The sequence below is a fragment of the Dendrobates tinctorius genome, unplaced genomic scaffold, assembly GCF_039654945.1.
Source record: "Dendrobates tinctorius isolate UK_male_01 unplaced genomic scaffold, ASM3965494v1 ptg000307l, whole genome shotgun sequence".
Lineage (NCBI taxonomy): Eukaryota > Metazoa > Chordata > Amphibia > Anura > Dendrobatidae > Dendrobates > Dendrobates tinctorius.
The window spans coordinates 1389202-1402987 of NW_027361974.1; the positions used below are offsets into that span (position 1 = coordinate 1389202).

Sequence of the window (13786 nt, forward strand, 5' to 3'; positions counted from 1 at the left end):
CACACAGGAGAGGATTAGATACACAGCTCAGCAGTCAGTATCACACAGGAGAGGATTAGATGCACAGCTCAGCAGTCAGTATCACAGTATAGGATTAGATACACGGCTCAGCAGTCAGTATCACACAGGAGAGGATTAGATGCACAGCTCAGCAGTCAGTATCACACAGGAGAGGATTAGATACACAGCTCAGCAGTCAGTATCACAGTATAGGATTAGATACACAGCTCAGCAGTCAGTATCACACAGGAGAGGATTAGATACACAGCTCAGCAGTCAGTATCACACAGGAGAGGATTAGATACACGGCTCAGCAGATAATATCGGTGTTCTGCTTTCTTCCCCTGTACATCTGTATTCATCCTAAACACAAGGGGGCGCTGCCGTACAGCTGCTGAGTTCTATCTCTAGAGCCAGTGCATTGTGGGAGTTGTAGTCTCCTGCGGTGACAAGTTACGGCCGGCTGAGCACTGTCCTCTGCTGCGGGAAGGACTCGGGGCCGGGGTACGTGAGAGGCTGAGGTGTGATGGGGGCAGCACTGCGCGGGGAAGGGGCGGCCGGAGCACAGCTGCTGCTGACATGGAGTCACGAGGAGGTGGAGGCGGATGACGAGTGATGTGTGTATATTATAGGTGCACATTCCTGCAGAACAGTGAGAGAGATATATACACCCCCTGTATACACCTGACTGGTATATATATATATATATATATTGTCATGGCTGCTCCTGACACGGAGCCATGGGGAGGTAGAGGCGGGTGACAAGTGATGTGTACATATGTATATTATAGGTGCACATTCCTGCAGAACAGTGATGTATATTCCCTGTATACTGTGTATATATATAATGGTGGCCGCTCTCTGGCTCATGTTATATATATATCCTGTATACACCTGCCTGGTGTGTATATAATGGTGGCGGCCGCTCTCTGGCTCATGTTATATATATATCCTGTATACACCTGCCTGGTGTGTATATAATGGTGGCGGCCGCTCTCTGGCTCATGTTATATATATATCCTGTATACACTGTATACACCTGCCTGGTGTGTATATATAATGGTGGCCGCTCTCTGGCTCATGTTGTATATATATCCCCTGTATACACCTGCCTGGTGTGTATATAATGGTGGCCGCTCTCTGGCTCATGTTATATATATATCCTGTATACACTGTATACACCTGCCTGGTGTGTATATATAATGGTGGCGGCCGCTCTCTGGCTCATGTTATATATATATCCTGTATACACCTGCCTGGTGTGTATATAATGGTGGCGGCCGCTCTCTGGCTCATGTTATATATATATCCTGTATACACTGTATACACCTGCCTGGTGTGTATATATAATGGTGGCCGCTCTCTGGCTCATGTTGTATATATCCCCTGTATACACCTGCCTGGTGTGTATATAATGGTGGCCGCTCTCTGGCTCATGTTGTATATATTCCCTGTATACACCTGCCTGGTGTGTATATAATGGTGGCCGCTCTCTGGCTCATGTTGTATATATATCCCCTGTATACACCTGCCTGGTGTGTATATAATGGTGGCCGCTCTCTGGCTCATGTTATATATATATCCCCTGTATACCCTGTATACACCTGCCTGGTGTGTATATATAATGGTGGCCGCTCTCTGGCTCATGTTGTATATATATCCCCTGTATACACCTGCCTGGTGTGTATATAATGGTGGCCGCTCTCTGGCTCATGTTATATATATATCCCCTGTATACACTGTATACACCTGCCTGGTGTGTGTATATAATGGTGGCTGCTCTCTGGCTCATGTTGTATATATCCCCTGTATACACCTGCCTGGTGTGTATATAATGGTGGCCGCTCTCTGGCTCATGTTGTATATATCCCCTGTATACACCTGCCTGGTGTGTGTATATAATGGTGGCTGCTCTCTGGCTCATGTTATATATATATCCTGTATACACCTGCCTGGTGTGTATATAATGGTGGCCGCTCTCTGGCTCATGTTATATATATCCCCTGTATACCCTGTATACACCTGCCTGGTGTGTGTATATAATGGTGGCCGCTCTCTGGCTCATGTTATATATATATCCTGTATACACCTGCCTGGTGTGTATATAATGGTGGCCGCTCTCTGGCTCATGTTATATATATATCCCCTGTATACACTGTATACACCTGCCTGGTGTGTGTATATAATGGTGGCTGCTCTCTGGCTCATGTTGTATATATCCCCTGTATACACCTGCCTGGTGTGTATATAATGGTGGCCGCTCTCTGGCTCATGTTGTATATATCCCCTGTATACACCTGCCTGGTGTGTATATAATGGTGGCTGCTCTCTGGCTCATGTTGTATATATCCCCTGTATACACCTGCCTGGTGTGTATATAATGGTGGCCGCTCTCTGGCTCATGTTATATATATCCCCTGTATACACCTGCCTGGTGTGTGTATAATGGTGGCTGCTCTCTGGCTCATGTTGTATATATCCCCTGTATACACCTGCCTGGTGTGTATATAATGGTGGCTGCTCTCTGGCTCATGTTGTATATATCCCCTGTATACACCTGCCTGGTGTGTATATAATGGTGGCCGCTCTCTGGCTCATGTTGTATATATTCCCTGTATACACCTGCCTGGTGTGTATATAATGGTGGCCGCTCTCTGGCTCATGTTGTATATATCCCCTGTATACACCTGCCTGGTGTGTATATAATGGTGGCCGCTCTCTGGCTCATGTTGTATATATCCCCTGTATACACCTGCCTGGTGTGTGTATAATGGTGGCCGCTCTCTGGCTCATGTTGTATATATCCCCTGTATACACCTGCCTGGTGTGTATATAATGGTGGCCGCTCTCTGGCTCATGTTGTATATATCCCCTGTATACACCTGCCTGGTGTGTGTATATAATGGTGGCCGCTCTCTGGCTCATGTTGTATATATCCCCTGTATACACCTGCCTGGTGTGTATATAATGGTGGCCGCTCTCTGGCTCATGTTGTATATATTCCCTGTATACACCTGCCTGGTGTGTATATAATGGTGGCCGCTCTCTGGCTCATGTTGTATATATCCCCTGTATACACCTGCCTGGTGTGTATATATAATGGTGGTCGCTCTCTGGCTCATGTTGTATATATCCCCTGTATACACCTGCCTGGTGTGTATATAATGGTGGCCGCTCTCTGGCTCATGTTGTATATATCCCCTGTATACACCTGCCTGGTGTGTGTATAATGGTGGCCGCTCTCTGGCTCATGTTGTATATATCCCCTGTATACACCTGCCTGGTGTGTATATATAATGGTGGTCGCTCTCTGGCTCATGTTGTATATATCCCCTGTATACACCTGCCTGGTGTGTATATAATGGTGGCCGCTCTCTGGCTCATGTTGTATATATCCCCTGTATACACCTGCCTGGTGTGTATATAATGGTGGCCGCTCTCTGGCTCATGTTGTATATATCCCCTGTATACACCTGCCTGGTGTGTATATAATGGTGGCCACTCTCTGGCTCATGTTGTATATACCCTGTATACCCTGTATACACCTGCCTGGTGTGTATATATAATGGTGGCCGCTCTCTGGCTCATGTTGTATATATCCCCTGTATACACCTGCCTGGTGTGTGTATATAATGGTGGCCGCTCTCTGGCTCATGTTGTATATATCCCCTGTATACACCTGCCTGGTGTGTATATAATGGTGGCCGCTCTCTGGCTCATGTTGTATATATCCCCTGTATACACTGTATACACCTGCCTGGTGTGTATATAATGGTGGCCGCTCTCTGGCTCATGTTGTATATATCCCCTGTATACACCTGCCTGGTGTGTATATAATGGTGGCCGCTCTCTGGCTCATGTTATATATATCCCCTGTATACACCTGCCTGGTGTGTGTATAATGGTGGCCGCTCTCTGGCTCATGTTGTATATATCCCCTGTATACACCTGCCTGGTGTGTGTATATAATGGTGGCCGCTCTCTGGCTCATGTTGTATATATCCCCTGTATACACCTGCCTGGTGTGTATATAATGGTGGCCGCTCTCTGGCTCATGTTGTATATATTCCCTGTATACACCTGCCTGGTGTGTATATAATGGTGGCCGCTCTCTGGCTCATGTTGTATATATCCCCTGTATACACTGTATACACCTGCCTGGTGTGTATATAATGGTGGCCGCTCTCTGGCTCATGTTGTATATATCCCCTGTATACACCTGCCTGGTGTGTATATAATGGTGGCCGCTCTCTGGCTCATGTTGTATATATCCCCTGTATACACTGTATACACCTGCCTGGTGTGTATATAATGGTGGCCGCTCTCTGGCTCATGTTGTATATATTCCCTGTATACACCTGCCTGGTGTGTATATAATGGTGGCCGCTCTCTGGCTCATGTTGTATATATCCCCTGTATACACTGTATACACCTGCCTGGTGTGTATATAATGGTGGCCGCTCTCTGGCTCATGTTGTATATATCCCCTGTATACACCTGCCTGGTGTGTATATAATGGTGGCCGCTCTCTGGCTCATGTTGTATATATTCCCTGTATACACCTGCCTGGTGTGTATATAATGGTGGCCGCTCTCTGGCTCATGTTGTATATATCCCCTGTATACACCTGCCTGGTGTGTATATAATGGTGGCCGCTCTCTGGCTCATGTTGTATATATCCCCTGTATACACCTGCCTGGTGTGTGTATAATGGTGGCCGCTCTCTGGCTCATGTTGTATATATCCCCTGTATACACCTGCCTGGTGTGTATATAATGGTGGCCGCTCTCTGGCTCATGTTGTATATATCCCCTGTATACACCTGCCTGGTGTGTGTATATAATGGTGGCTGCTCTCTGGCTCATGTTGTATATATCCCCTGTATACACCTGCCTGGTGTGTATATAATGGTGGCCGCTCTCTGGCTCATGTTGTATATATCCCCTGTATACACCTGCCTGGTGTGTATATAATGGTGGCCGCTCTCTGGCTCATGTTGTATATATCCCCTGTATACACCTGCCTGGTGTGTGTATAATGGTGGCCGCTCTCTGGCTCATGTTGTATATATCCCCTGTATACACCTGCCTGGTGTGTATATAATGGTGGCCGCTCTCTGGCTCATGTTGTATATATCCCCTGTATACACCTGCCTGGTGTGTATATAATGGTGGCCGCTCTCTGGCTCATGTTGTATATATCCCCTGTATACACCTGCCTGGTGTGTATATAATGGTGGCCGCTCTCTGGCTCATGTTGTATATATCCCCTGTATACACCTGCCTGGTGTGTGTATAATGGTGGCCGCTCTCTGGCTCATGTTGTATATATCCCCTGTATACACCTGACTGGTGTGTATATAATGGTGGCCGCTCTCTGGCTCATGTTGTATATATCCCCTGTATACACCTGCCTGGTGTGTATATAATGGTGGCCGCTCTCTGGCTCATGTTGTATATATCCCCTGTATACACCTGCCTGGTGTGTATATAATGGTGGCTGCTCTCTGGCTCATGTTGTATATATCCCCTGTATACACCTGCCTGGTGTGTGTATATAATGGTGGCTGCTCTCTGGCTCATGTTGTATATATCCCCTGTATACACCTGCCTGGTGTGTATATAATGGTGGCCGCTCTCTGGCTCATGTTGTATATATCCCCTGTATACACCTGCCTGGTGTGTGTATAATGGTGGCCGCTCTCTGGCTCATGTTGTATATCCCCTGTATACACCTGCCTGGTGTGTATATAATGGTGGCCGCTCTCTGGCTCATGTTGTATATATCCCCTGTATACACCTGCCTGGTGTGTGTATATAATGGTGGTCGCTCTCTGGCTCATGTTGTATATATCCCCTGTATACACCTGCCTGGTGTGTGTATATAATGGTGGTCGCTCTCTGGCTCATGTTGTATATATCCCCTGTATACACCTGCCTGGTGTGTATATAATGGTGGCCGCTCTCTGGCTCATGTTATATATATACACTGTATACACCTGCCTGGTGTGTATATATAATGGTGGCCGCTCTCTGGCTCATGTTGTATATATCCCCTGTATACACCTGCCTGGTGTGTATATAATGGTGGCCGCTCTCTGGCTCATGTTGTATATATCCCCTGTATACACCTGCCTGGTGTGTATATAATGGTGGCCGCTCTCTGGCTCATGTTGTATATATATCCCCTGTATACACCTGCCTGGTGTGTATATAATGGTGGCCGCTCTCTGGCTCATGTTATATATATCCCCTGTATACACCTGCCTGGTGTGTATATAATGGTGGCCGCTCTCTGGCTCATGTTGTATATATCCCCTGTATACACCTGCCTGGTGTGTATATAATGGTGGCCGCTCTCTGGCTCATGTTGTATATATATCCCCTGTATACACCTGCCTGGTGTGTATATAATGGTGGCCGCTCTCTGGCTCATGTTGTATATATCCCCTGTATACACCTGCCTGGTGTGTGTATATAATGGTGGCCGCTCTCTGGCTCATGTTGTATATATCCCCTGTATACACCTGCCTGGTGTGTGTATAATGGTGGCCGCTCTCTGGCTCATGTTGTATATATCCCCTGTATACACCTGCCTGGTGTGTATATAATGGTGGCCGCTCTCTGGCTCATGTTATATATATCCCCTGTATACACCTGCCTGGTGTGTATATAATGGTGGCCGCTCTCTGGCTCATGTTGTATATATCCCCTGTATACACCTGCCTGGTGTGTATATAATGGTGGCCGCTCTCTGGCTCATGTTGTATATATCCCCTGTATACACCTGCCTGGTGTGTGTATAATGGTGGCCGCTCTCTGGCTCATGTTATATATATCCCCTGTATACACCTGCCTGGTGTGTATATAATGGTGGCCGCTCTCTGGCTCATGTTATATATATCCCCTGTATACACCTGCCTGGTGTGTATATAATGGTGGCCGCTCTCTGGCTCATGTTGTATATATCCCCTGTATACACCTGCCTGGTGTGTATATAATGGTGGCCGCTCTCTGGCTCATGTTGTGTATATATATACCCTGTATACACCTGCCTGGTGTGTATATAATGGTGGCCGCTCTCTGGCTCATGTTGTATATATCCCCTGTATACACCTGCCTGGTGTGTATATAATGGTGGCCGCTCTCTGGCTCATGTTATATATATACACTGTATACACCTGCCTGGTGTGTGTATATAATGGTGGCCGCTCTCTGGCTCATGTTGTATATATCCCCTGTATACACCTGCCTGGTGTGTATATAATGGTGGCTGCTCTCTGGCTCATGTTATATATATCCCCTGTATACACCTGCCTGGTGTGTATATAATGGTGGCCGCTCTCTGGCTCATGTTGTATATATCCCCTGTATACACCTGCCTGGTGTGTATATAATGGTGGCCGCTCTCTGGCTCATGTTATATATATACACTGTATACACCTGCCTGGTGTGTATATAATGGTGGCCGCTCTCTGGCTCATGTTATATATATCCCCTGTATACACCTGCCTGGTGTGTATATATAATGGTGGCCGCTCTCTGGCTCATGTTGTATATATATCCCCTGTATACACCTGCCTGGTGTGTATATAATGGTGGCCGCTCTCTGGCTCATGTTATATATATATACACTGTATACACCTGCCTGGTGTGTATATAATGGTGGCCGCTCTCTGGCTCATGTTATATATATCCCCTGTATACACCTGCCTGGTGTGTATATATAATGGTGGCCGCTCTCTGGCTCATGTTGTATATATCCCCTGTATACACCTGCCTGGTGTGTATATAATGGTGGCCGCTCTCTGGCTCATGTTGTATATATCCCCTGTATACACCTGCCTGGTGTGTATATAATGGTGGCCGCTCTCTGGCTCATGTTGTATATATCCCCTGTATACACCTGCCTGGTGTGTGTATAATGGTGGCCGCTCTCTGGCTCATGTTGTATATATCCCCTGTATACACCTGCCTGGTGTGTATATAATGGTGGCCGCTCTCTGGCTCATGTTATATATATCCCCTGTATACACCTGCCTGGTGTGTATATAATGGTGGCCGCTCTCTGGCTCATGTTGTATATATCCCCTGTATACACCTGCCTGGTGTGTATATAATGGTGGCCGCTCTCTGGCTCATGTTGTATATATACACTGTATACACCTGCCTGGTGTGTATATAATGGTGGCTGCTCTCTGGCTCATGTTGTATATATCCCCTGTATACACCTGCCTGGTGTGTATATAATGGTGGCTGCTCTCTGGCTCATGTTGTATATATCCCCTGTATACACCTGCCTGGTGTGTATATAATGGTGGCCGCTCTCTGGCTCATGTTATATATATCCCCTGTATACACCTGCCTGGTGTGTATATATAATGGTGGCCGCTCTCTGGCTCATGTTGTATATATCCCCTGTATACACCTGCCTGGTGTGTATATAATGGTGGCTGCTCTCTGGCTCATGTTGTATATATCCCCTGTATACACCTGCCTGGTGTGTATATAATGGTGGCCGCTCTCTGGCTCATGTTATATATATCCCCTGTATACACCTGCCTGGTGTGTATATATAATGGTGGCCGCTCTCTGGCTCATGTTGTATATATCCCCTGTATACACCTGCCTGGTGTGTATATAATGGTGGCCGCTCTCTGGCTCATGTTGTATATATCCCCTGTATACACCTGCCTGGTGTGTATATAATGGTGGCCGCTCTCTGGCTCATGTTGTATATATCCCCTGTATACACCTGCCTGGTGTGTATATAATGGTGGCCGCTCTCTGGCTCATGTTGTATATATCCCCTGTATACACCTGCCTGGTGTGTGTATAATGGTGGCCGCTCTCTGGCTCATGTTATATATATCCCCTGTATACACCTGCCTGGTGTGTATATAATGGTGGCTGCTCTCTGGCTCATGTTGTATATATCCCCTGTATACACCTGCCTGGTGTGTATATAATGGTGGCCGCTCTCTGGCTCATGTTGTATATATCCCCTGTATACACCTGCCTGGTGTGTATATAATGGTGGCCGCTCTCTGGCTCATGTTGTATATATCCCCTGTATACACCTGCCTGGTGTGTATATAATGGTGGCCGCTCTCTGGCTCATGTTGTATATATCCCCTGTATACACCTGCCTGGTGTGTGTATAATGGTGGCCGCTCTCTGGCTCATGTTATATATATCCCCTGTATACACCTGCCTGGTGTGTATATAATGGTGGCTGCTCTCTGGCTCATGTTGTATATATCCCCTGTATACACCTGCCTGGTGTGTATATAATGGTGGCCGCTCTCTGGCTCATGTTATATATATCCCCTGTATACACCTGCCTGGTGTGTATATATAATGGTGGCCGCTCTCTGGCTCATGTTGTATATATCCCCTGTATACACCTGCCTGGTGTGTATATAATGGTGGCCGCTCTCTGGCTCATGTTATATATATCCCCTGTATACACCTGCCTGGTGTGTGTATAATGGTGGCCGCTCTCTGGCTCATGTTGTATATATCCCCTGTATACACCTGCCTGGTGTGTATATAATGGTGGCCGCTCTCTGGCTCATGTTATATATATCCCCTGTATACACCTGCCTGGTGTGTATATAATGGTGGCCGCTCTCTGGCTCATGTTATATATATCCCCTGTATACACCTGCCTGGTGTGTATATAATGGTGGCCGCTCTCTGGCTCATGTTATATATATCCCCTGTATACACTGTATACACCTGCCTGGTGTGTGTATAATGGTGGCCGCTCTCTGGCTCATGTTGTATATATATACACTGTATACACCTGCCTGGTGTGTGTATATAATGGTGGCCGCTCTCTGGCTCATGTTATATATATCCCCTGTATACACTGTATACACCTGCCTGGTGTGTGTATAATGGTGGCCGCTCTCTGGCTCATGTTGTATATATCCCCTGTATACACCTGCCTGGTGTGTATATATAATGGTGGCCGCTCTCTGGCTCATGTTATATATATCCCCTGTATACACCTGCCTGGTGTGTATATAATGGTGGCCGCTCTCTGGCTCATGTTATATATATCCCCTGTATACACCTGCCTGGTGTGTATATAATGGTGGCCGCTCTCTGGCTCATGTTATATATATCCCCTGTATACACCTGCCTGGTGTGTGTATAATGGTGGCCGCTCTCTGGCTCATGTTGTATATATATACACTGTATACACCTGCCTGGTGTGTGTATATAATGGTGGCCGCTCTCTGGCTCATGTTATATATATCCCCTGTATACACTGTATACACCTGCCTGGTGTGTATATAATGGTGGCCGCTCTCTGGCTCATGTTGTATATATCCCCTGTATACACCTGCCTGGTGTGTATATAATGGTGGCCGCTCTCTGGCTCATGTTGTATATATACACTGTATACACCTGCCTGGTGTGTGTATAATGGTGGCCGCTCTCTGGCTCATGTTGTATATATATCCCCTGTATACACCTGCCTGGTGTGTATATAATGGTGGCCGCTCTCTGGCTCATGTTGTATATATACACTGTATACACCTGCCTGGTGTGTATATAATGGTGGCCGCTCTCTGGCTCATGTTATATATATCCCCTGTATACACCTGCCTGGTGTGTATATAATGGTGGCCGCTCTCTGGCTCATGTTGTATATATCCCCTGTATACACTGTATACACCTGCCTGGTGTGTATATAATGGTGGCCACTCTCTGGCTCATGTTGTATATACCCTGTATACCCTGTATACACCTGCCTGGTGTGTATATAATGGTGGCCGCTCTCTGGCTCATGTTGTATATCCCCTGTATACACTGTATACACCTGCCTGGTGTGTATATAATGGTGGCTGCTCTGACCCCGCTCTTCACTGACCTCAGACCTGATGTCTTCAGGATCCTAGTCCGTTCCTAATGTTCCTGATCCCACTGAATACACCGGGGGTCTCACCAGTGACTTGTCTGATAAGGCGAATCTCGTCCTCCATCGGGGGCTCCTGGGGCGCGATTACTTTACATGTGCCACGCAGACCGTCATTATTAGGGGGTGCGTGGGACTCTATACAGAGGAAAATGGGCAAATGATTGCATTTTAAGGGGTTACTCATGAACTTATTACTTTACACATGCTTTTAGACTTTATAATAAGAGGGTGCAAGTATTGATAAAGGGGCGCCCCGGGTATTACTGCACTATAAGGGAGCACAAGTCCTTAATATGGGGGCACGGAGGTCAATACTCCTTGGTGAATGGGCCTCGGGGCAGAAGTTCTTGCAGCTTTGCTGCGTTATCAGCTGACAATACAGATGTGCACATATCACACCTTTATCTGACGTGGAACAACCCCTTTAAAGATTTTTTTCATTTTGGTAAAATCACTGTCACCCGGCTAGAAGAATATTCAGGATTGAGAGTCCTCAGTGGTTGATACCTTTTAATTTCTAACTGAAAAGATGGTAACACATTGCAAGCTTTCGAGACTACTCAGGTCTCTTCATCAGGCATAGACTAATACAAAATCTGAAGTCACATATTTATGCACAATACAGCACAGAAAAAATGCAATAGATAAGACAAGTGACGTGAAGCAGAATTATCAATATGGGAGAGGGAGAAACATAAATATTAGACCAGTTCATAGATAAGGAGTCCGGATGTTTTATTGTCCTCTGATCGGGGTCTCCTAATGTATTGTGATGCCCCCACAAGGTCTTAGGAGCAAATTCCTTAATTGATGTAATATGTGATTCTTCAGATGTTGTATTAGTCAGTGCCTGATGAAGAGACCTGAGTAGTCTCGAAAGCTTGCAATGTATTACCATCTTTTCAGTTAGCCATTAAAAGGCATCAACCACTGAGGACTCTCAATCCTGAATATTTTTCTATCTACTGGCTAACACGGTACAAAGATATACATCTTTCCTATGTCACCCGGCTGAAATTAAAAAAAAAAAAAAAAAAAAAAATCCCTCCCCGGGTCCAGCAATGACTGTCTGCCTCTGAGCCTGGTGTCTCTTATTGTAGACAGCGCTGCAGCCAATCAGTGAGTGCAGTGGCTTTTCCCTTGTTGATGACACTGATTGGGAGCAGAGGCGGAGACTCATCACTAGACCCGGGGAGGGTGAGTAAAGCGCAGTTTGTTTTTTTAAAAACTGCACCCGGGGGCGAAATGGAAGCCCCGTTTAATACATTCAGTTTATACCTCGCTTGCTTTTTTACCTACAGGAAGCAGCTTGGAATCCGGCGCAATCGCAGGGGGACGGAATCCACACCCCAAAATGAACAACACATTGAAGCACTGGAAGGAAGCCGCCACCCTCATATTAACCGCCGGGTGCCAACATCTCAGCGCCGCCCCGAAAATCCCAACTCATGGTTCCCAGAAGAAAACCAACTTTGATTACGAAGTCCTTTTACTGCAGCGCAGCGAGAGAAGCGGCTTCATGCCCAGCGCGTTCGTGTTCCCTGGTGGGCTCGTGGAGCCCTCCGACTTCTCCAATGATTGGGTGAATGTTTTTGAGAGACACATCCAGAAGCCGAACTTTGGGCTCGGTGTGGTGAAGCAGCCTCCCGACACTCGGTCGCCCATGTTTGTCACTGACAGGACCCAGTTTGGCTCCCGGATCCCCGGTGAGGTGGCCTTCCGGATCTGCGCCATTAGGGAGACCTTTGAAGAATCTGGTATTCTGCTGGTGGTTCCTGAGAATTCTGATATCGAGGACAACCAGAAGTTAATGGCCGCCTATGAGCAACATGGTGAAGCCGTGGCCAAGTGGAGAGAGAAGGTGCAGAGCGATCCCCTGCGCTTCATTGAAATGTGCCGCGAGCTGCGATGTGTCCCCAATATCTGGGCCCTGCATGAATGGGGCAACTGGCTGACTCCTGTGTTCTCCAAAAGCTCAAGAGCCAGGCGTTACGACACCGCCTTCTATATCTGCTGCTTACCGAGGAAGCCCCTCACCGAGGATGACCAGAAAGAAGTGACCATGTTCAAAGTGAGTGCACAACGGCCACATGATAGGGCATGTATAGCTAATATAGAGACCTTCCCTCGTTAATGCTTCAGAGCTGCACTCACTATTCTGCTGGTGCAGTCACTGTGTACGTACATTACATTACTGATCCTGGGTTACATCCTGTATTATACTCCAGAGCTGCACTCACTATTCTGCTGGTGCAGTCACTGTGTACATACATTACATTACTGATCCTGAGTTACCTCCTGTATTATACCCCAGAGCTGCCCTCACTATTCTGCTGGTGCAGTCACTGTGCACATACATTACTGATCCTGAGTTACATCCTGTATTATACTCCAGAGCTGCACTCACTATTCTGCTGGTACAGTCACTGTGTACATACATTACATTACTGATCCTGGGTTACATCCTGTATTATACCCCAGAGCTGCACTCACTATTCTGCTGGTGCAGTCACTGTGTGCATACATTACTGATCCTGAGTTACATCCTGTATTATACCCCAGAGCTGCAGTCACTATTCTGCTGGTGCAGTCACTGTGTACATACATTACATTACTGATCCTGAGTTACCTCCTGTATTATACTCCAGAGCTGCACTCACTATTCTGCTGGTACAGTCACTGTGTACATACATTACATTACTGATCCTGAGTTACATCCTGTATTATACTCCAGAGCTGCACTCACTATTCTGCTGGTACAGTCACTGTGTACATACATTACATTACTGATCCTGAGTTACATCCTGTATTATACCCCAGAGCTGCACTCACTATTCTGCTGGTGCAGTCACTG

At 46.7% G+C, this 13786-nt stretch overlaps 1 protein-coding gene across 3 annotated transcripts in view; it reads left to right on the plus strand.

The window, feature by feature from the left end:
* The first annotated feature begins 352 nt into the window (after positions 1 to 352).
* NUDT19 (nudix hydrolase 19) overlaps positions 353 to 13786 on the plus strand; it is a 45431-nt gene continuing 31997 nt past the window's right edge. Inside the window, exons 1-2 of one of the 3 annotated variants that reach the window (XM_073560848.1) lie at positions 353 to 504; positions 12234 to 13003. In XM_073560848.1, coding sequence (XP_073416949.1) covers positions 12287 to 13003 — 717 coding nt within the window. In that variant the 5' untranslated portion in view covers positions 353 to 504; positions 12234 to 12286. Of the gene's footprint in view, positions 618 to 12233; positions 13004 to 13786 lie in introns of all 3 variants that reach the window. The other 2 variants (XM_073560850.1, XM_073560849.1) reach the window with 2 other exon arrangements.